The sequence below is a fragment of the Magnolia sinica genome, chromosome 3, assembly GCF_029962835.1.
Source record: "Magnolia sinica isolate HGM2019 chromosome 3, MsV1, whole genome shotgun sequence".
Taxonomy (NCBI): domain Eukaryota; kingdom Viridiplantae; phylum Streptophyta; class Magnoliopsida; order Magnoliales; family Magnoliaceae; genus Magnolia; species Magnolia sinica.
This window is the reverse complement of record NC_080575.1, coordinates 84007488-84033059: the sequence shown is the minus strand read 5'-3', so window position 1 is coordinate 84033059 and position 25572 is coordinate 84007488. Positions and strand designations below refer to the sequence as shown.

Genomic DNA, 25572 nt, shown 5'->3' with positions numbered 1-25572 from the left:
TTTTCAATGAAACTTCAGTGATTGTTAAAAAAAAAAAAACATCAATACACACTTATAAATCAAAACATTAAGAAAAACAAGTGCACATGATAGGTTTTTCTTTGTGTGGGGTCCTAATCTATAGTTGTCTAACTAAATCAATGCAAGTATATTCAAAGTCTATTCATATAATTTATAAATGTAAGAAGACGTGTAGAAACACGAGCAATACATTCAAAAGCAAAAGAAGAATCACTAGATCAAGTTACAACCGTTAGATACATGTTTGATTTTATGTTTCAACACAAAGATTGCAACCGATTTGCGAGAAATTGAAATTTTATTATTTTTTTAAAAAAATTTTGTAACTTGGCCCATCTCCTCCAAATCTCAAAATCGAATCTCCCAATCCATAATTTTTCATGCTTTAACAATTTGACACTGATTTAAAATGATTATTAGAAGAAAAAAAAGATAAAAAATCGACAATGGTCACTGGATCAAACATGTGGGATATATCCCACTACTTGTGCTTTTCGTATTGCACAGGCGAGATACAAGATATATCGTGGGATATATCGGCCGATATCGTTGATATTTAAAACATTAAATCCACCTGAGATTTGGATCTACTTCATCTGTTGGATCATGCACTAAAATAAACTTTCAGAAAAGATCGATGGATTGGAGGAAAGGAACATATATTACAATGGGCCCCACTGTCAAGATCCCTGGGTATATCCAAGCCACCCTTGGGCAGTAAATCCGCTCTCCAGGGATGCAGATTGCCTACTAACACTGCCAGTAGCGAGGTGGCTACTAGACAATGTTGTGGGCCCCACCATGATGTATTTATTTTATCTATGCCATCCATCTATTTTTCCAGATCATTTTAGGGCATGAGCCCAAAAATGAGACAGATCCAAGTGTCAACTGGGCCCCACCACCAGAAAGAAGTGGTGATTGAATGCCAACCATTAAAAACTTCCGAGGGTCCACTGTAACGTTTATTTTCCATCTTACCTGTTGATTAGGTCACGTAGACATGGACAAACTGATAACACAAATATGAGCTTCGATCCAAAACGTTTGTGGCCCCCTGTCATGTTTTTAATGATGGGCATTCAATCACCACTATTTCTTGTGGTGTGGTCCACATGAGATTTGGATTTGCTAAATTTTTGGGCTTATGCCCTGAACTAATCTTGAAAAACAGATGGACAGTTTGGATAAAAAAAATATACATCATTGTGAGACATGGAGCACTGTCTAGTCAGTGTCAGTAGACAACCTTGGTATGTGCGTAGGACTCGGTTAAAGAAACATGTTTCTTGTTTCTTTTAAAATCAGAACCAAGTTAAGAAAGATGTCTCCTTCCAAATTCAAGCTCCAATGGGAAACCATACTCAAATGACCTAGCTAAAGACGAACGGTCCTGGCAGGGAATCTATGGGGCTCACCATGATGTATATGTTTTATCAACACCATTCATTCATTTTTACGGATTAATTTAGGCTAAGAACCCAAAAAGAAGGCAGATTGAAGGATCAAGTGGACCACAACGCAGAAATTGAACTCTTGCCATTAAAAACTTCCTAGGCCCACCGTGATGTTTATTTGCCATCTAACCTATTCATAAGGTCACGTAGACCTGTATGAAGGGAAAATATAAATATCAACTTGATCCAAAACTTTTTTGGCCCCCAAGACGTTTTGAATGGTAAGCTTCCAATCCCCACTGCTTCCAGTGGTGTGGTCCGCTTAAGCCTTCAATATGCATACTTTTTGGCTCATGCCCTAAAATGATATTTCAAAATGGATGTGTGGCGTGGATAAAACATAGACATCACGGTGGGCCCCATAGGTCCTTTGATGAGACCGTCTGTCTAGCTAGATTGCGATGAGAGTAGTACCTCGTCGAAGCCCCCTAAAATTTCCCCACGATGCAAGTCTCATGTAGGGTTGTACATCGAGCCAAGTCGAGTCGAGGTTGGCCAAGCTTGGCTTGGCTCGTCCGTGCTCTTCTCGAGTTCGAGCTCGACCTCAAGCTTACCATTAAAGCATGGCTTGTTTGGCAAAACTTTCAAGTCGAGCTCGAGGCGAGCTAGTGGATCAACTCGAGGCGAGCTTACCTCGAGTCGAGTCGAGCTTGCTCCCAACCTGACCCAACCCGCACCTGACCCAGCTGACCCAACCCCCAAATCAAATATTTAATTAATAATATACATACCTATATATAATATTAGATAAAGCCATAGAGGGTACCTTGTTGGTGCAGAGAGAGAGAGAGAGAGAGAGAGAGAGAGAGAGAGAAGAAGAAGAGCTCAGGTGAGTGTAGGTCGTACCGTTGAGACAAGTTGGGTAGATGCTGAGTCAAGCTCGTGCGAGTGTAGAGAGAGAGAGAGAGGAGCTCCAGCGCGACGAGTTACGTAAGGAAGGGAAAGGGTAAAAAAGGGATGGACGGTAGGGTAGGGTTTATGTTTTAATTTTTAAAATTTTTAAATATAATATAATATATATAATAATAATATATATTTGAGTTGAGTCGAGCAGAGCCGGGTTCGAGTCGAGTCGAGTCAAACTCCACTATGTTTGAACTTGCCTTGTTTTCAAAACGAGCTGGGTCATATAAAGCATGGCTCGTCTTGAGTTATCGTTCGAGTCAAGTCAAGTCAAGCTACATCGAGCCAAGCCGAGTGAGTTTTTCGAGCTAGCTTGGCTCGTGTATAGCCCTAGTCTCATGGCAGCAAGTCTCTCTCAAGAGGGTGCGCAGAAGGTTATTTGCGCATGGGTGCGCATCTCTCTCTCTCCTTCTACGCATGGGTGCGCATCTCTCTCTCTCTCTCTCTCTCTCTCTCTCTCTCTCTCTCTCTCTCATTGAGACAAAATAATGCCCTTCTTAGAACGACAGACTTCAAGTCCAAGAAAATATTGCAATAGGTCCAAATCTTTTATGTCAAATACACTTTCAACTCAAAGATCACACCATCATCATCTCTTATACTATGATATCATCTGCATACACATTGATAATGAGAATACTTATACATGTTGCTTAACATACACAGAGTGATCTAAGTGAATACGAGTAAATCAAATATGAATTAAGGCCCCCACTAAATCTCTCAAAACCAAGCTCAATGAGCCTACTTCATACCATATATAGCCTTCTTAAGAAGACAAACCTTCTTTTCCTCCCCCCATCTAGCAAAACCAAGAGGAAGCATATAAATCTCCCTAGTCAAATCACCATTCAAAAAAGCATTCTTAACACATCTAACTAGTGCAACGGCCAATTCAAATTAACAGGAATAGAAATTATTACAAATACCAAATTTATGTTAGCAACAAGAGCAAAAATCTCAGAATTATCCTCACCATATGTCTGTGTAAACCCTTTAGCAAGAAGACAAGCTTTATATCAAGCTATGCTGCCATTAGGGTGGTACTTAAATATACATCCAACGACAGCCCACCAAATTCTTTCCAACAAGTAAATTAGTCATCTCCCATGTACAATTCTTCTCAAGGGCAGCCATCTCCTAGATTGACACCACACAAGAGAATTAAGAGCCTCCCTAAGATTTTAAGGAATAATGGAGGAAGAACACTTAAGGGCAAAAACAAAGGACTCATGTGTTGGAGACAAAATGATGGGATCCCATAGTTATACGACGCTTCTCATCTCATAAAAGCAAAGCATATACACTATTTAGTGAAGGTAAAGTGGGTGAACCAAAAACCTAAGACCCAACAAGTTCAAACATGGAATTAGGACCTGCTAGCAAGTCAAATACCCTTTCTCTTCACGAACTTCTTTTATATGCATCTACAATTGTAGAACAAACAAATTGAAGATCATCCATGAAAGACAAGTCTCGTCACAAACCATGCATCTTAGTATAATAATTAGACATTGATCGCTCCCTGTCTCAAATGAACAATCTCCTGATAAATGCTGTACATTTGAGCCATAGTATTCTGATCCACATACAACTCATAAGCAGTCAACCAAATCTCACACACAGTAGACAACAGAAAAATTCCTTCACTAATCTCCAATTCCATGGAATTCAAAAGCCAAGACAAATCTAACAAATTGTTCAATCTCCACCCTCCATAGGAAGGATTCATCATAGGAGGTTGCAATATACTGCCATGTATACACCAACTTCTGTTTTCCTCTGATAAACATATCAACAACTTTGAACCATTGAAGATAATTGTTGGATTGAAGTTTATGAGATGTAATCTGTAACCCAAGATTCTCAGAATGAACAATCAATCTCTCCATCTGAAAGTTGATGGATTCAACTATCTCAAATGTTGATGATATAGCCATATTTAATCCCAAACAATTATAAGAATACCAAGTATCAACGTTTCTCAAGGATCAATATCAAATTACTACTATAAATCAACTATAGCTTGCGACAATCTCAAAACAATACCCAAAAATTCATAAAAAGGCTCTAAATACCAACAAACTAACCGCGCCAAAGAAGAGAAAGGGATCTTACAGCAAAATCACCAAATACCAACAAAACCTGATAAATCTTGATAATAAAAGGAAAAAAAAAAAATCTCAAATACCTGATTGCTAACTGAATTTCAATACCAAGTAAATCCTGATTACTGCAAAGAAAACTGTAGATTTGGAAGAAAATAACCCAAAAAAACTGTCCGTAAGTGGATGTCCAACAAAACCTGATTGTTGTAAACCAGTTTATGAAAAACTGGATGAAAAAAAAATACCCAAAAACATGATCCTTCAAAGAACATCCAAAAAAATGCCACAAGATCCTCCTCAATAATCACATTCAATTGGTGATTAAACTACCACCAACTCTCAGCCGAGGGGGAAAAAAATCTGAGAAGAAGGAAGAGAAAAGAAGAAAGGAAGAAAGAAATAGAAAACGAGATTAAAGAGAGAAGATTAAAAAGGAACCCCAAGAACTTTTTCACTCCGATACCATGTTAGAGAGGAAAAAAAAAAAGCAATTGAGAAAAGAAAGGCACAGTTAGGGTTGGACATCCAACCCTTTCTGTTTTATATTAAGTGAATGCCAAATTACATAAAGTGCCCTTAGCACAAAGGGCAAAAAAGGAAAAATAAAAGCAAGAAAAAGAACAAGAGAAATAAGAGAGTCATGGCCCATGGTCCACAGTTCAGAAAGTCACAGCCCACAGTCCAGAGAGTCATGGCCCCCACAACCACACAAATATATGTCTACGCTAATGCTGATAAGACTCGACTGAAAACTAGTAAAAAAAATTGTGAACGTCAAGATTTTGGGTACCGCATATACCTTCTTATTGTCTTCAATATAAGATCTAAGAAGGTAACGAGAATACTTCTCCTTATCTTCATCAGAAGCCAGTATATTGATCATGTCTTGACCCACAGCAGAACCACAAGTTGGATCAGGACATCGCAACATCAAGCATCCAGGACCATCGTTTATCGATGTACTGATGTAACCTGCGAAGGAAAGCTTAAGATCAATCTCAAACTGGATATTTTATTAATTCAAAAAAAAAAAAAAAAAACAATTTTAGCTAAGTAAATCTGACCAATTTTTAACAAGTTTCGAACTAAGAAAGAAGCAATCACTTTTCTTTTCTTTTTTACAACACCGGGTGTCCTTGCCCCCTTTTGAGGCGAGACTATTCCCTGAGAGACCAAAAGACAGCTAAAATACAAGAGAATAGTATTCTTTGAATACGTTCAATGGGGATTTCAACCTCTTGGTGAGACCAAAATCAGGAGGTTCCAGTCATGGTACCCTGGTAAGAGGAACTCTTGGCTTTCTCCGAAAAGAAGATTAATGAAAGTTCACATCTTGCCAAAAGACAGCTAATAGAAAAGGCAATAGTATTCTTTGAATACATTCAATGGGGATTTCAACATCTTGGTGTGACCAAAGATCAGGAGGTTTTAGTCATGGTACTGGTAAGAGGAACTCTTGGCTTCTCCAAAAAGAAGATTAATGAAAGTTCGCTTGAGGCATTGGGAGATTGAATTCATGGTTTCTTCGATTATTTTACAAAGGTAAGAGCTCAGAAAATTGGAGCTTCAGTATAGCTTTCTGCAACCAATTAAGACTTCATGCTTGCAACCAACTTTTCAAGTATGCACTGAACAAGCACAAACTCAACTCAAAATTTTCAACTTCTGAAATTATTTAGTATGCAGCTACAAAAGGTAATGCTTTAAGGATATTTAGTATGCAGCTGCAAAAGGTAATGCTTTGAGGATATTTATGCCTGAGCTCCTGAGAGTCAACTTTCCTGCTAACTTTAGAATGAGTTGAAAAGTAAACCTAGTAACAAATAACTACTATGCTCAGATACAGCACAAATACAATGCAACGTGGATACAGCACAGATGCAGCATGGATACAGAGTGGATATGTTTTTTTGACATAAAATTGAAGCATGGGACACACTAAGATACTGATACCATAACTATGTTGAAGTGTTCGGTTAACTTAGGTAAATAGTCACCAGGAATTAAGAGTTCTAACCTCAAAACCCATTCCCAGCTATACCAAGAAAACAAGCTGTCTAGGCACAAAGATGTTTTGAAGTATGGTGGCTTTTTTTCTACTATTTATAGGCTCACTACATTTCAATGTTTAGCTTTCCAATGTATTATGTATAGCATACGAAAGTGGATTCCAAGTTTATGTAGCAAACTTTTTCAGCCAGGCAATTTGGGCAAACATTTGATCAAGAGGGCTCTAGAAGCTTGCTTTCATCAAAATCCTTGGGAGATGAAGAACTCCAAAATTCCCATTACATCTCAAGAATTCTCAAGACATGAAGTTGCTACATCCAAACAATGCTCAAGGTCAATTTCAACTCCTCTTCCTCTGAAAGCATGTACCATTAGTTCATAGATTATCAGCAACAACCAATCAAGTGCATGAAAAACAAAACTTGATGGTCTGTTAGTTGTGCAGTCCATGCATTTAAGTAGCAGTGTAAGAGTGTCACTTGCTAGGGGACCGAAACCATTATGACTCACCCCGTTTCAGTCCTTATTGCTCCATTTCGGTCGGTTTCAGTACAGTGACTTGTATAATTTCGGACCAAAGAAAAAACGACTCGTACGCTACAAAGTTATATCAGATGATTCTTTTAAACCATGTTATGCCTAGAGTTGCAACGTATCCAAGCCACATGACCATTAGCTTGGTCGCAGATGGGCACCAACATCTGGACGATCAAAGATCAGGCCATCAATTTGACAATCAGGCCCAGATAAAGCCCAACGAAGGTCTAGATAAAGGATCCAACTGGACGATAATTAAAGATTCAACGGTCCAGATTAAAATTCTGGACCGTCCAGCCGGACATACTTAGATACAGACCCCATCAATGGTTCAAAATGGCCTGATAGTGGATATGTATCAGACCCATGATCTGATGACATATATGGACTAAACCAACAGTCCGATTGACCTGTGGGGTCTACAGGATCAATCTAGCGGTCTGAATATAGTCCAACCGGCAGTAAGTCTGCTTGTGTTTTTATTTAATTATTTGAGTCACATAATTTTTGTCTATGTTATCATATAATGATGTCAGACGGCCTAATCCAACCTTAATTGAGCATGGTATTTGAAAGGGGCAGATTTATGCAATCTTTAAAAACAAATAAAATATCAGCCTTATACATCATAAACACAAGAAAGAAATGAGGTTAATATAGCATTGATTATGGTCATCCATCAAAAACACGAAGTATTGAATCTTAAAATCTGAATTTAGTTGGATCCGGCAAAAGATAGAACTTTCGCCTTGCAATAGGTCCATCTAACGATTCAAGTGGATTTTCTATTCCAGAAAATAGGAATATTTTCTGGATTGGGAAATCTGAAAATTTCAGACAAAGAATTAGTGGTTCTTCAAATTTAGGCTTTGGGTGATGGGTTTTGAAGAATGTCAAATTAGGTTAATGTGGGGATGAAAATCTTTTAAGATCTAATGATTTAGATAAAAAGAAACAAGATCGGCTTCTAGATCTAAAAATTTTAGGAGAAAAAGAAGAAAATAGGGTTAAAGAAAAGAGTACCTTGAGAAAAGAAAGAAGGAAAAAGAATTAGAGGATGAGAAATCACTTCCCCGGACCTTACGCCCTCTTCCAATCACTAGAAGTCGAAGACGAAATCGTCAGAAGCAAAAAACTCTCTTTTTTTTTTTTTCATAAACATAACATAACTTGCTTTAGGTTTAGGGCAACCCTTATAAATTCGTAATTACATGAAATTACTAAAATACCCTTACTAAAAAAAGAAGTTTCAAAAAAAGAAATTTGCACAAAAATTGTGCGCGAACTGTCTCAAAACTTAAATAAATCAAATGTTCATAAACTAAATGCAAATTTAAGATGCCCGATAGGCCACGATGATAGCGTCGTGAAGGTGGCGTAATGAAGGTGGGTTGTGACGATCCAACGGTCCGATCATACCATCCTCGCGATCCAATGGTCTAAATATCTCCTTTAAGCAACTTACACATGTCACGGACACATGTGTAAGGTTTTCGACTTCTAAAGACTCGACCCGTACCCGTCATCTAACCACATTGACACGGGTAACGCACACCTCCTGCATTGATATACTTTGAATGACCTAATGTCCGCATCAACTCCCCTCGGCTGAGAAGAGCTCGACTTCGGCGAGATAAAACTCTTGCGCTTTTCTAACAAATCTGGATCTATTCTCTGCAAAACCGCTTCTGTCACCCATGTACAGTCGGATGATGGGTTGTTCTTCCACTTCACTAAGTACATCTGAAATCCACCGTCCCGAGTGGAAACAATTTGCTCATCCACAATTCCTTCAATTTCTCTTTTCTCAGGTATAGTAGGCATAGGTGATGTGGGTTGGGAAGAAAATTCAAAAATTGGCCAATGGGTTGGAACAAAATTAGGGTCTATGGGATGGCTTGAACAAGGTATTAGATCCTCCACATTGAATGTTGAACTAATCCCCATGCGAGGTGGAAGATCTATCACATATGCATTGGACCCAATCTTTTTCAGAATCTTAAATAGTCCAACATTGCGTGCTTGTAACTTCTTAACGGTACCTTGTGGGAACCGTTTTGGCCTCATCCTAACCATTACATAATTACCCTCATTAAATTCTTGTATTCTACGATGTAAGTCAGCTGAAATTTTGTATTGTTCATTACTAACATTTATCTGCCTCCTAATCTCTGCATGCAACTCATGAATGTGATGGGAAAATGCATTGGTTGACTCTGAGGTCCTTTGGGTGACTAACATAGGTAACAAATCTATGGGTAGTCTAGGTTTGTAACCACTAACAATCTCAAATGGACTCATACCCGTACACCTATTAACTGAACTGTTATATGCAAACTCGGCGACTGGCAGGACTAAGTTCCAAGTTTTAATGTGTTCACCCACCAAACATCGTAGTAGATTTCCGAGACTTCGATTCACAACCTCAGTTTGGCCATCAATTTGAGGATGGTAGGCAAATGAGAACTAGAGTCTCATACCCATTACATGTCATAATGTCTTCCAAAAAATAACTAGTAAACCGGATATCCCTGTCAGACACTATAGTCTTACGCAAACCATGTAATTGAACCACCCCCTCAACAGAAAATCTTGGCCATGTTGGATGCATCTGAGGTTTTAGAACAAGGGAGAAAGTGGGCTATTTTTTAGAAACCGTCGATGACCACAAAAATGGAATCGTGCTTTTTAATTGTCTTGGGAAGTCCAAGCACGAAATTCATACTAATGTCATGCCACGGTGCATGTGGCATTGGCAATGGCGTGTACAATCCAGTATTCTTCTTCTTCTGTTTTGCCAGTTGACATGTTTGACATTGCCCTAAAATTTTGGCTACATCTTGCTTGAGACTTAGCCAATAAAATCGATCCTCCACTAGGGCGATGGTCTTATCTCAATCAAAATGGCCAGTAATACCTCCAACATGAAGCTCTCAAACAAGAAAATCCCGGAGGGAAGTGCGGGGAATACAAAGTCAGTCTCCTTTGAAAAGGAAACCATCTTTCAGCACAAATTCACCCGAACTATGTTGGGCACCTAAGAGTGACACGTATGTTCTCTCAAAATCTGGACACATGGGATACTCGTCTTTCAATTGCTCAAACCCGACAACTTCTACACTCAAGGAGTTGAGCAATGTCACTCTCCTACTATGGGCATTGGTTGGTTTATTCTCGATCCCGGCTTTATGTTTCAGGACAAACGAATATTCCTGAAGAAACGTTGCCCACTTGGCATGCCTTGGGTTAAGCTTCTTTTGGGAATTCAAATACCTCAAAGCCTGGTGATCAGAAAACAAGACAAATTCTTGCAGTAGAAGATAATGACGCCAATGACGTAGCAACTGCACTACCGCATAAAATTCTCTGTCATAGGTGGAATACTTTTGTTTTGTCTCATTCAGTTTCTCACTAAAATAGGCAACTGGATGACCCTCATGGCTTAGTACTCCTATACCTACGCCTGAAGCATCACACGCTACTTCAAAGACTTAAAAAAAATCTGGAAGACGCATGACGGGAGCCTCTATCATCTTGCCTTTAATATCTTTGAATGCCTTAATTGCGGCCTTAGACCATATGAACTCCCCTTTTTAATGCAATCAGTAACGGGAGCCATAATAGTGCTAAATCCTCGAATGAACCGACGATAAAATGTAGCTAAGCCATAAAAGCTTCTCACATCATGTATGTTCTGCGGTTCAGGCCAGTCAACTATGGCCTTGACTTTTTCTGGATCTGCTTGCATTCCTACAGACGACACTATGAACCCTAAGAAGACAACCCTATCAGACAAGAACGAACATTTCTTAAGGTTCGCACATAACCTCTCCGCCCTCAGGACACTACAGACCTGCCTCAAGTGGTCAAGATGCAGCTCTTTAATGGTACTATATATGAGCATGTCATCAAAATAAACCACTAAGAACTTCCCCGTAAAGGGTCTCAAAACCTTGGTCATCACACGCATAAAAGTATTGGGTGCATTAGTAAAGCCAAAGGGCATGACCAACCACTCGTACAACTCATCCTTCATCTTGAAGGCTGTCTTCCACTCATCTCCTGGGCATATGCGTATCTGGTGATACCTGCTCTTGAGGTCTATCTAGGAAAAAATGGTGGATCTAGCCATCATGTCTAACATATCATCAAGCCTCAGTATCGGAAACCGATACTTGATCGTGATTTTATTAATGGCCCTACTATCCACACACATCCGCCACGTACCATCTTTCTTAGGCGTTAATAGCGCTGGTACGGCACACGGACTCATGCTCTCACGAATGAAACCCTTTCGCAGGAGCTCATTTACCTGTCTATGCAGCTCTGCATGCTCTGTAGGGTTCATCCTGTAATGAGGAAGGTTCGGTAAAGTAGACCCCGGGAAAAGATCAATGGCATGCTGGATGTCCCGCATTGGTGGAAGCTCATCCGGTAAATCCTCAGGGAATACATCATTGTACTCCTCAAGAACCGAAGTCACCTCAGGGGGTTAACTCTACATGAACCTCGGGTGTAACTTCTATAGCCGTTAGGGCGTACACCGTCGAATCACCCTTTGTCTCCTTCTCAAACTCTTTTGCATTTATGATATGTAGAGACTTTGGAATAAATTTCCTCACATCCTTCCTTGACTCGCTGGTTTTCACATCCCTAGCCTCGTCCATGTGGCTCTTAGGTGGCAACGGATTAATCTTGATTTTCTTGCCCTCATGCGTGAATGTACCCACATTCAAGCGACCAAAAATCGTGACATCTCTATCGTATAACCATGGCCCCCCTAGAATGATGTGACCTACATCCATAGGTAAAACATCACACCACAACATGTCTATATATGAACCGATTTGGATGGGGACTAAACATCGCTGGGACATAGGCATAGAAGACATGTCAACCCAAGAAACCTTGTAGGGTTGACACACCCATAGGTAAAACATCACACCATAAAAGATGTATCAACCACGGCCTCCCTAGAATGATGTGAACTACTTCCATAGGTAAAACATCACACCACAACATGTCTGTATATGAACCGATTTGGATGGGGACTAAACATTGCTGAGACACAGGCATAGAAGATGTGTCAACCCAAGAAACCTTGTAGGGTTGAGGGTAAGGGATGGGCTTCAAACCCAAACGAGTGACTGTGCTAGCTAAGACGACGTTGGTGCAACTACCACTATCCACGATGACTTTGAAATTTTTGTCACCGCTCTTGATAAACGTGTAGAAGATTGGGCTTTTGCACCAATCATCTCTCTTTGGCCTGCGCCAAAGCACATCTAACTACAGCAAGTGGTGCAGTCTCTGGTTCTTCTTATTCATAATCACTAGCACCTATCTCTAGGTGATATTCCTCCACTTCATAATCACCCATGTCATCCACATTTTCATTTGACTCGTCTATGACTAAGGCTTTCCAGCGAGTCTTTGTCGTGCACTGGTATGCGAAATGACCTGTACCTCCGCACTCATAACATCTCAAGTGACTACCACTGCTAGGATTTACACCAAGGACACCTTTACCCTTATCATCCTTAGGCTTAGGCGGTGCACTAGCCTACGCCCAAGACTGACTTCCAATGTTAGGTTTGGTTCCCTGAAAACCAAATCTAATAGTAGAGTTTCGGGACTCAAAGTGCCTCGTGACAGGAGACTTTAGGTAAAGCTCTAACTCCTGTACTACTTGGCAAGCCTGATCCAAGTCATTGCATGGGTCATAAACGCACGCTACAGATCTATGCGAATATCCACCTTGAAACGCGCCAATGTCACTAAGGGATCCTCCTGAATATCACACCACATCATTTACTCCTCAAATTTTGCGATGTAATCTGCAACCAACATAGACCCTTGGCATAATGCTTGCCATTCATCTAGGAGCTTTTGACGGTAAGAGAGAAGAAGATATTTTTCCTTTAATAACTCCATCTTTACCCAATGCGCGACTAGGACACCTCCTAATCTCTCAATCCTATGCTCCACATTTGTCCAAAATAATTTATCTTGACCCACAAGTTTCATCTTTGCAAACCGCACTTGTCGGTTCTCAGACATCTCATACCATTCGAAATAATGGTCCATGTCTGCTAACCAATCAAGGAATGCTTTTGGGTCAAGACGCTCATCAAAACTAGGAGCATTTACTTTAACACTCTTTAAGACCCTCTCATCGACATCATGACAGTCTTGATACTCGACAACGAGCTGCGGATATCGCGCCCCTCCACGTCCTACCTCTCGGCCACGTGCTCCACAACCTCTACCACGATTTCCTACTCGTTCCCCAACTACTCCCCCTACGTGAGACTGTTCGTCCCCTCCAATGTCGGAGATTTCTCTTGGGGACACTTCTATCTGATCCATACAGGTATTCGTGTTCTTAGATTGCGCCTCAATGGTGGCCAAACGTTGGTTGATCGTGTTCATCATCTCAGTCAACTGTTCCATATTGAAAATCGGGTGTAAACCAAATCCTCTACCAGTCCAAGTGGGCATACACAATAAGACCCAACTTAGGTTTCCTAAAACACGACTCTAAGAGATTGTTTTGACACGAGACTATGGACACCAATGATCCTAACCTTTAGAATGATGTAAATGTGGAAAAATTCAGATCGAGACTTTTTTTTTTTTTAAAAGGATGCAAATCTGAAAATTTCAGATCTAGACTCTATATGCTATGCGTGAAACCCTAGAAAAAATATAATAAAATATAAAATAAAAATCTAGACTCTTGATAACTCAATCTAAGACGACCCTATGCAAGTAACCTGGCTCTGATACCAATAATTGATGTAGGACGGCCTAATCCAACCTTAATTGAGCATGGTATTTGAAAGGGGCAGATTTATGCAATCTTTAAAAACAAATAAAATATCAGCCTTATACATCATAAACACAAGAAAGAAGGTTAATATAGCATTGATTATGGCCATCCATCACAAACACGAAGTATTGAATCTTAAAATCTGAATTTAATTAGATCCGGCGAAAGATAGAACTTAAAAGATAGAACTTTCGTCTTGCAATAGGTCCGTCTAACGATCCAAGTGGATTTTCTAATATAGAAAATAGGAATTTTCTAGATTGGGAAATCTGAAAAATTCAGAAAAAGAATTGGTGGTTCTTCAAATTTAGGCTTTGGGTGATGGGTTTCGAAGAATGTCAAATTAGATTCATGCGGGATGAAAATCTTTTAAGATCTAACGATTTGAATAAAAAGAAACAAGATCGGCTTCTAGATCTAAAGATTTTAGGAGAAAAGGAAGAGAATAGGGTTAAAGAAAAGAGTACCTTGAGAAAAGAAAGGAGGAGAAAGAAGTGGAGGATGAGAAATCACTTCCCCGGGCCTCACGCCCTCTTCCAATCACTAGAAGTTGAAGACAAAATCGTCAAAAGCAAAAAGCTCTTTTTTTCTTTCATAAACATAACATAGCCTGCTTTAGGTTTAAGGCAACCCTTATAAATTCGTAATTACATGAAATTACAAAAATACCCCTACTAAAAAAAGAAGTTTCAAAAAAAGAAATTCGCACAAAAATTGTACACAAACTATCTCAAAATTTAAATAAATCAAATGTTCATAAACTAAATGCAAATTTAAGACGCCGGATGGGCCCCGATGATAGCATCGTGAAGGTGGCGTAATGAAGGTGGGCCGTGACGATCCAACAGTCCGATCACACCATCCTCGCGAGCCAATGGTCTAAATATTTCCTTTAAGCAACTTACACATGTGTAAGGTCTTCAACTTCCATAGACCCGACCCGTACCCGTCATCTAACCACATTGATACGGGTAATGCACGCCTCCTGCGTTGATATATTTTGAATGGCCCGATGGCCGTATCATATAAACCAACAAAAATTTAGGAATTGGTTATCATGATGTGTTTCAACCAATAGGTTTTTTATCTTTTGAATGGTCAACCTATAGGAATTTAGGATTGCTCATGATGATGCGTTTGAAGAAATAGGGAGCCCATTTTTAGTTCCTCATTAATTACATGACTAATGAGGTGACTTGGTTATTCGCAATCAAGATCATTGGATGGGCTTGATCAGGGCATGATATATGTTGTGATGGCCTGATCTTTGCTTGGACACTTTGTGTGGCCTAGACATCTTTCTATTACTCGTGTGTGGTCTCAGATGCATCAGTTCTCCCCGGCTTTGAAAGAACTTATCCTTGAGTTGGAAACTACTGTCAATTTATGGACTGGTACTGACTCTATAACGGATCTTCTTCTTTTTCAATGGAAGCTAGTGAAGCAACCATACATGTCAACTCGGCAAAACATTTGCTGGAGTCCACAGTAGATGATGTATCTTTCGCTTGCACTTTCATGTGCGCCAACTCTTCTGTTTTAACTTTGAAGCTTCCGTGGATCCTAAAACATTTGCCCCATTTTTCATGCCACAATCATTGTTTCCAAATGTGCTTCAATTTTAGTGTTGAGACCTATTTGCATATTTATCAATGAGACTGCCAGTATCAACAGATCCATCAATTGATCCATCGGTGAATTCAAGAGTAGGTCCAACATTAATGAATCAATCACTTTAGATGTTAGCTTTTCCTTTCACTTTATGGATCTCTTCAGCATTTAATCTATCGATCATCTCTAAAAAATATTTATATATTTATCAATCCATATAATCCTTCAATGGATCTATTGTGAATCCATTGAGCAATCAAATGGACTTCGCAAAGATAGCAAAGCTTTCAAACATGTCTCTGGATCTTCAAATTTAAGAAATTGAGATCCAACATGATCTTCCTCCTAGTGGTGATGATCGAAATAGTTGTGGAGGCATTCACTAATCTTTACCGTATCTTCTTTGATTTCTATCACCATCTGAAGTTCCTTTTTGCATGTCTTAAATATCACCTTTACCTTTTTCTTCGTCTCAGCCTTCTTTGATTCTCCACGTGACTCTACACAACAAGTTGGCATCTCTGAATAACCAACAGTGTAGTATGTGAAATTGCGTGGATTAGTCTACCATAGCACATGAAAGCTTGGTGGAGCTATACAATGAATGGCTATTTCCTAGTAAGGGAAAGGGGGTGAATAGAACTGAATAGAACCACTTAAAAATTACACCAATTAAAATGCAATTGCCTTTTTAAACTAATTTACCAATTAAACTAATCAAGGCAAATAACACTTAGGCTTCCAAGCCATAAGTGAGTCCAATCACATAGACTACAAGAGATATGTCAATTCAAGCAACTAGTCCATAATCGATAGTGTACATGTGTATGGGATGTGCTAACTATTCCAACCCTAACAATCATCTAATCATGCATACATATAATTCAACTAAACAATCACATCTGCATAATTAGAAATGTGCTCAATTGACAATCCCAAACACAAGCATATATAGTAGTTTGGTTTCCCTACTCCACTCCCGGTGGACGCACTCTCCTTGAGTGTACCATAATTCATTATTGGATGTTTTAAATCAGATTCACATTTAACCTATATAAGCGCACACTCCCGCCAGAGGCCTACACGAGGACTTACCCACGTACTCACCCATGTCAATGGCCTACATAAGGACTTACCACGTGCACACTTGTGTCGATGGCCTACACAAGGACTTACCATGTACACACCTGTGTCGGTGGCCTACACAAGGACTTACCATGTATACACCTGTGTCGGCAGCCTACCTACACAAGGACTTACCACGTACACACCCGTGTCGGTGGCGTACACAAGGACTTGCGTACTCACCCGTGTTGGTGGCGATACGGTCCTACACAAGAATCTACGCGAGTTTGGGTTACAAACTCTACACTCAATCCTACACAAGGAAGGAGTGTGTGGACTCTTACAATTGAAAACTTGCTTACCGGATTGAGCCCCTTTTGTAGTGTTGTGCTTGAGTCTCTTCTTCAAAGCTCTCTCATGCTTGAATTTGCTCCTCAAATGCTCCCCCGATAGTTGATGTCGATGCTTCAGCTCCTACGATCGTTTTCCTTGCATATGATGTGTCAATGAGGTGACCAAGGCAAGGGAGATGTGTGAATCTCCTACAACACATAGGAAGGTTGTGATTCCTAAGGAAAGGTCTTCTAGAGAGTTTAGACAAAGATTTGATTATAGGCATAGTGCCTAATCTCTAGAAAGGTGAGAGATTATCCACATCTTCGAATAAGAGCATGAACTGCTCATTAGAGTGAAGAATCACAAGAATATTGATACGAAACTCTTTGGATTGAGGTCTAGGATGTGTGGTATGAGCGAGAAAACACCTAGAATCGCCAAAAGCCCAAATACCGAATGCCCTATATATAGGAACAGTTCCAACGGTCAAAAAACAGGCATAAATTAAAAGGTTCAATGGGATCGCAAGACCCTTCGATGGGATCGAGCATATAGAATTTTCAGCTGAAATGTTGCTGGACAGATATGATTATCTTACTCAATGTCATCGAGTGGTCTTCGATGCGATCAAGCAGCTTCTTCGATCCCATCGAGTGGGATCTCGATGCAATTGAGCAGCTCAGATATACGAGGCAATGCTTGCTGGATAGTTCTGAGTTTCCTACTCGATACCATGAAGTGGATCTTCGATGCCATCGAGACCCATCAACAACCTATCAATGGGATCGAGGACCACTCGAAAAATGTTGTTTTGGGCACATACGATTTCACAGCAGCTTCGCACTTCTTCTAGTCTTATTTATCATGTTCCAATTAAGGTTCCTAAGGTTATGGATGATCAAACAAGGTTAAACTATAAAGGTTAGGATCATCTAGAGGCTAAGGGTTGTTTTGGGTCAAGGTTAGGGTCACCAAGGCACCTCATATACATGCTCTTCACACCTTGATGCTCCAGTCTTCATGTGTTCATTCTTCAACTTCCAAGGGCTCAACCGACTCCCTATCATACCAACGCATGTGATTCACAAACAAGGTGCACAAAAAAGTGCACTAACAGTATGCTTGTAGCAAGAAAAGGGATAACGACATGGCTCGTCATAGAAGTCAAAAAATAACAAATAGGGACTAGAATAATAGGACAGGCACTAATGATAATTAGCGTAACATGGATAGGAACCATACGGAGGATAAGGACATTCACAATAGGGGCTGGAGCACGAACAGGAACAATCATATGAAGCGTACAAATATTTTCTTCTCAATGACATCTCAACGCTGATGAATGGGTTGGCTCAAAACAAGCTACGGGCTAAAAAAACAAAATGAAAAGAAAGAACAAATCCCAAAGAAAGACTTGCTCTGATACCAAAATGATGCAAAAAAGTAAACTATTCAAATGGTTCTACATCTAGGAGGGAAATAAGAAGACTCTAAACAAAGAAATACACAAAATATTTCATCTAGTCCAAGCCACATGTTTGTTCCATCAACACCACCCAATCGTATTAAACTATTAATAGACCACACAACCCAATCGGACCATCAAATCAGGTCCATATACATCAGCCGAACCTAGATCTGGTCCAGATCCCTAATCTAATCAATTTGAGCATTTGAAATGGTCCATATTAGTTACATGGCCCAAATCTTTAACCTGGACAGTTGGATCAATCCAATACATGAGTTGGATGGGCTTGATCAGAGCATGATGTATGTTTTGATGGCTTGATCTTTGATTGAACAACATGTGTGGCCTAGACATCTATTTATGCCTCGTGTTTGGTCTTGGATGCATCACATACAAACCCTATACACATAGCATAAATACAAATCAGTCGAAACTTCCTAAACCATGAATCCCACTATGAGTGGTTCATAACTCAACATCAGACACATCGGAAGATCCTAACCAGCCAATTGGCAGACATCAAAAGTACATTTTTTAGAAAATAGTCAATGGTTTGATATTGCTTTCTTTCTTTTTCTTTTTTGGATATATAATTTTGTATGGATAAGGTGTTTTTGCTTTTGATGAATAACTCAGGTTTTATTAGACGCAAAGGAGATCAAAGTGGGCCGATTTCAGAGCTATGCCCATCTGAAATGGGCCCCACAATTTGGGCAGATTGGATCGATAAACATGTGTGTGTGACACTTATCAGTTGATATGTGCATGAGGATGAACTATGAAAGTTCGTAATTCTCCAGTCTCTCAGTAACTTAAGAAAGGTATGTCTAAGTCTGATGAGGGTCGAACAATTCTTGTCAATTGGTCATTGACCAAGTTGAAATTTGCCACCATGTCCATAGTGTTGGTAACTTTGGGCTGGTACACAAGCACCATAATCCAGACCATCCAAATAGTGGATCCTGTAGAGATGGAAAAGAGTACAAAAATCTCATGGATCTGATGCTCCTAACCATCAAAATGACAGCTATCAATCCAATGGTATAGAAGTAACATGATCTGCGGTACAAATTCAACAGGGAAATGAGATAGCTATCACTAGGTGTGATTTTAGGCAAATGGCACCCATAATGGGCCACAATTTGTGTTCTAGATTGCATGTCATGGGTGATGAGTTCACCGCCGATCATGGTACCATATAAATGGTGGTGGGCTATCATAATAATCTTGCCCATCTAGACCAACTGATTTAAGCAGGCATTTACGAAAACAAATATTGTTTCCATATGACCCATCTTCAGGCACAATACACAAACGCCCTTCAAGTGGTGACATGGAGCATGTGTGCAAGATCTGGGGCATCCACATGACAGATCCCCAAGTTGAATGTTCCTTAGTTCAAAAATCCAGCAATTCAATCCATTATTAGGTGGGCAACAAGTATGAAGAAGTGGAAGTTTAGAAAATGATAACCAACAGTCTACATTCAACGTGCATGTGTCGCTCAAAGCCGTCCCCATATTTAGAGTAGGGCACCTTTTTTTCCTTTTTCTTTTTCTTTTTCTTTTCTTTTTTTCTTTTTTTTCCTTCTTTTTTTTTTTTTGGTGGGCGGGTTACACTTTTCGATAAGGTCTCAGATCATGCATACATATGCCATGTTGGCACATGCAGGATGTTATGTTTGGCACTTGAAGATAGGTCATACCAAAATATGATTCTTTATTTTGAATTTTGAAACCTGCACATCTGCCTCCTCTTCCTTTCCAGCTGCAAGCTGGCGTGTCACCTAATTTTAGCTTTAACCATCCGCTTAAATACAGTGGCTCTCATGCTGGGTGTGCAAACACTCCGACACATAGCCCAGAACATTTCCCTTTAAATAAACTGACAATAGAAGTGGTGAAAATTGCAAACAAGCAGTATATGCACTTTGTATCTTCTTGTTCAGAAGAAATTATTTAACTATGAATTATAGAAAAAATAAATAAACCTGTCCAGCATGCACTACAAAACTGATGACCACAAGCAGCAGCATTCATCGTATTACGAGGATAGTTTTCAAAACAAATCCCACAAGTCAGCTGTCACCACAAGCACAACATTTTAGTTAGTATAAATGAACTAAAGAAAAGAGAAAGGATAGCAACAAAAATACGCTATAGTCTATACATAAACAAAAGATATCCAAATATTTTAGCGAATATCATTGCTAAATATCTGCAAATACAAAAGAGACTCACTTCCCTAGCATTAGCCATTGAATCAACTGGCTTCTCCAACAAGCCCACAGCTTTTCGAACTTTTTCTTCATCTACAAACCATGCATCATGCACTTTACTAACGCTCCTGCGCAATAAATAAAAATAAAAATAAATAAAGAAAGAAAACATAACTTTCTTCAAAAGATCAAGTTGCAAACAGCTGTGCAAACTAAACTCTAATCACATAAGAGGCTAAGTTGTAACATAGAAAGTTTAAAACAGGAGATGGCAAAGTTCTATCCTGTCAAAGGAGGAGAGAATTTGAGAGAGAGAGAGAGAGAGAGAGAGAGAGAGAGAGAGGATATGAGAGAAAAAGAGCACATAGGGTTGGGATGTCAAGCCCTATGTTATTTATAATAATAGGAGGGAAGGTACATTTACATATATTCCCTTATTATGAAGGGAAAAAAAAAAACTAGAGAAAAACTAGGGCGCAAACAAGGAAAGCAAAAAAACAAAGAGAAAAAAGGGAAGGCTAAGGTACAGTTTGGTCAACTAAAAAATAAGGTCTGAAAATTAATGTAAGTGATGAAAACTTGAAGTGCCGAATTTCAGTATTTATAACTACTGAAAACTCTGTTTTGGGAATTTGTCTGAAAAAAGTCCTGATATCTGAAAATAAGCACTTTTTTCACAAAAACTTGTTTAGTAAACACAAACTACAAATGTCTGAAAATTGTATTGTCATATTTGCCCCTAGCGTCTAAATTTCTATCTTTTGAAAACTATAAGACAACCTGTTGTTGTCATGCCACTGAAGTTGGCACCTATGCCCAATCCAATAAAATTTTAATACTTCCCCACCGAATAAAACCAAGTAGATGAATGGTCTGGATCGTTTATGTTTTCCACGTGCAGTAACATGAATTGATATTGAATCACTGATTGAATGATTTTAATCCATCCAAAGTAGCCCATTGATATTGTGCCCTGACCGATTTAGTTTTAGCCATCCATCTGACAGCCACAAATTGAATTGTTAGATTTCTAGATGACCTTGATTTTGAGGCTATGATCCATTTACAACAGGACCCACAGCTTAGACGGTCTGAACAAGCATACATCTATCCAATGCAACGTGTATGATAGACGAGTCACCACCATTTCAAACATTGTGACAAACTATCATAGTAGTCTTCAACGAACGCAGATTAGCTTCAACCGGATCCAGCCAGGCAGGTGCGACCCTGACCGCAGGTCCCACATAGATGTATGTGTCATATATCCGCACCGTCCATCCGTTTGCTAGCTCGTTTTAGGGCATGGGCCAAAAAATGAAGCAGATCCAAATCTCAGGTGGACCATCACAAGAAACAAGTGATCGACCATTAAAAACTTTGTGTGGCCACAAAAGTTTTGGATAAAGCTGATATTTGTGTTTTCCCTTCATCCAGGTCTATGTGAGCTTCTCAACAAGTTGGATAGCAAATAAACAATATGGTGGACCCTGGTTAGTTTTTAATGGTGAGCATTCAATGAACATTGTTTCTTGTGGTGTGGTCCACCTAAGAGCTGTATTTGCTTCATTTTTTAGACCATTAAGTAAAATAAGCTGGAAAAACAGATGGACGGCATGGATATACAACGCATGCATCGAAATGGGCCCCACGGTTAGGGTCACACCAACCTGGATCATGGTTGCAACTAATCTGCGTTCGTGTTCAACATGGAAGTGGAATAGGTGGGACGCGGATTGCCTGTGAGAGAACTTCCCAAGATGGGAAGCTAGGTGGGGCCATTGTGATGTTTGTGAGAATCTACCCCATCCATCCATTTTTCCAGATCGTGTTAGGACATGAGCTCAAAAATTAGGCAGATCCAAAACTCAACTGGATCACACAACATGAAACAGTGAATTGAACATCCACCGTTGAAACATTCTTGGGGCCACAAAAATTTTAGATAGGGCTAATATTTTTGTTTTTCAAGTTCATCCCAGTAGAAATGAACTATTGAACTGTATGAATAGCACATTAAACAGTGAATTGAAAATCCACTGCTGAAACATTCTTGGGGCCACAAAATTTTTAGATCGGGCTAATATTTTTGTTTCTAAAGTTTATCCCAGTAGAAATGAACTGTTGAACTGTATGAATAGCATATAAACATCACGGTAGACCCCAAAGAGGTCTCAACGGTAGGCATTTCCCTAGCAACTTTTTCCTATCATGTGGCCCATTTGAGTTTTAGATCTACCTTATTTTTGGGCCCATGTCCTAACATGATCTGGAAAAATGGATGAACTAGGTGGCTTTCTCACAAACATCATGGTGGGCCCCACCTAGCTTCCCATAGTGGAAGTTCTTGCAAAAGGGTTTCACAATCAATTTGCGTCTGATTAGGCATTACCAGGTAACACTTTAGTGAGTGTTGCCCTAACAGTTGGGCCCATCTTGATGTATGTGTTGTATATTCACACCGTCCATCAGTTTTTACAACTCTTTTTATGTCATGGTCCCAAAAATGAAGCAAATCCAAATCTCAAGAGGACCAAACAATAGGGATTGAATGCCCACCAATAAAACTTTTTGTGGGCCACAAAAGTTTTGGATCAAGCTGATATTTGTTTTTTCCCTTCATTGAGGTCTGTGCGACACTATCAATAGGTTGGATAGCAAATAAACAATATGTTGGTGGGCGTTCAATACCATTGTTTCCTGTGGTGTGGTCTACTTGAGATTTGGATCTGCTTAATTTTTTAGACCATGGCCTAAAATGAGCTGTAAAAACTGATGGACGGCGTGGACATACAACACATGCATCAAGGTGGGCCCTACGGTTAGGAGAACATTCACTAACGTAACACCACTTCAACCTCCGGTTTTAGTGAACTTGGATTGGGCATCGTGTAACACAACACCTAGGTAGGTGCCATGTTGGCGTGGCAAAGTTAAGTGGGTCCTACCATGATATGTGTTATATCTACAACATACATCCATTTTGTCACATCATTTTGGGGCATGAGCCCAAAAATGAGGTAGATCCAAAGCTCAGAGGACCATATAGTCCACACCATAAAAAACAGTGGGGATTAAACACTTACCATTGAAAACTTCTCGGGGGCTACAAAAGTTTTGGATCAAGTTCGATGGTGAGTGTTCACTAGAGCTTTGGATCTACCTTTTTTTTTTGGCTCGTGCCATGAGATATCTGGCAAAATGGATGGACAGAGTGGATATAACACATACATCATGGTGGGGCCCATAGGACTTTGTCACGTCGACATGAAGTCCTTTCAAAAGCTTGAAATGGGAGTCACTTGCGAAAAGGGCTAAGTTGTCATTTAGAAAAAAAAAAAAACTTTTTAGGGTATTTAAAAGTCAAAATAATAATAATAAATTAACACAATCACTTACAGCATTGTGTTAAGTGTTAAGTCGCAAGTGAGGAAAGCTTTAAAAAACTGCAATTTTTCGGTGAAAATCCAAATTAAGCACTTAATGTCTTGGATTGGCCAAACGATCTGGATTAAGAAAATCTCTTAAAATGGCCCATTTAAGTGATAAGTGTTAAGGGTTCGAGTACCCATAGGTGGTGAAATCCCACTACGGCATGAGTGTGTGGGTTGTGTGTGTGTGCGTGTGAAAAAATCATCTTAAGTCCTTACTTTTGTCCCGGTAGTAGACTCACAAGAGTTTAAACACCAGGTCAAGGGTTCGAGTACCCATAGGTGGTGAAATCCCATAACGACATGAGTGTGTGGGTGTGTGTAAAAAACAAAACAAAACAAAAAAAAAAAAAGTGATTAGTGTTGAAAATTAGTTTTACCAAACAAGGCCCAAGGTCCATAAAACGTAAGGCCTAGGTGTACGTACCTGTGTGCCCAATCATAGGCCCACACGCACATACACCTACTCTCCCCTTCAAGCTAAGGCATGGATAATCATGCCCAACTTACCAAGAACACGGCGCTTAGGTTCCACTATAAGAGCTTTTGTGAAGATATTCATCAACTACTCAGAAGATGAAACAAATGAAGTATTAAAAAACAAAAAAAAAAAAAAAAAAAAAAACACCTACAACAACCTTCTCACGAAAAAGTAACAATCAGCTTCAATATGTTTTGTGCACTCATGAAAAACAAGATTAAAGACAATGTGAATAGTAACTTGATTGTCACAATACACCGGCACAACAGTCTTCACAGAAATCCCAATTCAGAAACAAAGCTTTTCAATCACATAAGTTCACATATTGTATTCGCCATAGCATGATTCTCCGTCTCAGCACTGAATTGTACAATAACCAGTCAGCTTCGTAATCTTCCAGGTGACTAAATTTGCTACCAAAAAATGTATAATAACCGATTGTAGAGCGACGATCATTCGGAGAATATGCCCAATCTGTATCAGAATACCCTCAATGTCAAGATTATAATGACGACCAAAAAGGATACCACACTTTAGGACGATTTGATGTAGTGCAAGATGCGACGAGCAACTTCAAAATAACTAGAATGGGGAGCATGCATGAACTGACTACCAAATTCATTGCATGAGACAAATCCAGTCGAGTAACTATCAAATATATCAATCTCCTAACCAAGCATTGATACAGGCGAGGATTATCAAGAACCCATCATCTGCCTTGAACTTCTTATTAACTTCCAATGAAGAATAAATAAGTTTCATACCAAGATTCCTAGCTGAAGTCAATAAATCAAGAGCATATTTCCGTCGAGACAAAACTATGCCCTTCTTGGACCGAGAGACTTCAATACCAAGAAATTATTTTGATGGTCCCAAATTTTTAATATCAAATACCTTTCTCAGATATAATTTCAGCTCTGATACCATGTCGGAGGAGGAAAGAATTTTGAGAAAGAGAGGAAGAGAGAATAAGAGAGAAAGAGAGCACATATGTTAGGATGTCCGGAAGGTACAATTACATGTACACCCTTATCATAAAGAAAGCATAAAACAAAGAGAAAAAGGAAAAAAGGCTAAGACTAAAGCCCATAACA

General features: G+C 39.4%; 1 protein-coding gene across 1 annotated transcript in view; it reads right to left on the bottom strand.

Annotated features, from left to right (window-relative positions):
• The window catches only part of LOC131240097 (probable E3 ubiquitin-protein ligase ARI8), a 116864-nt gene that overhangs the window by 44674 nt on the left and 46618 nt on the right, over nt 1–25572 (bottom strand). Inside the window, exons 3-5 of the mRNA XM_058238140.1 lie at nt 20589–20694; nt 20339–20429; nt 5289–5461 (exon numbers count right to left, since the gene is read on the bottom strand). Coding sequence (XP_058094123.1) covers nt 5289–5461; nt 20339–20429; nt 20589–20694 — 370 coding nt within the window. The remainder of the gene's footprint in view (nt 1–5288; nt 5462–20338; nt 20430–20588; nt 20695–25572) is intronic.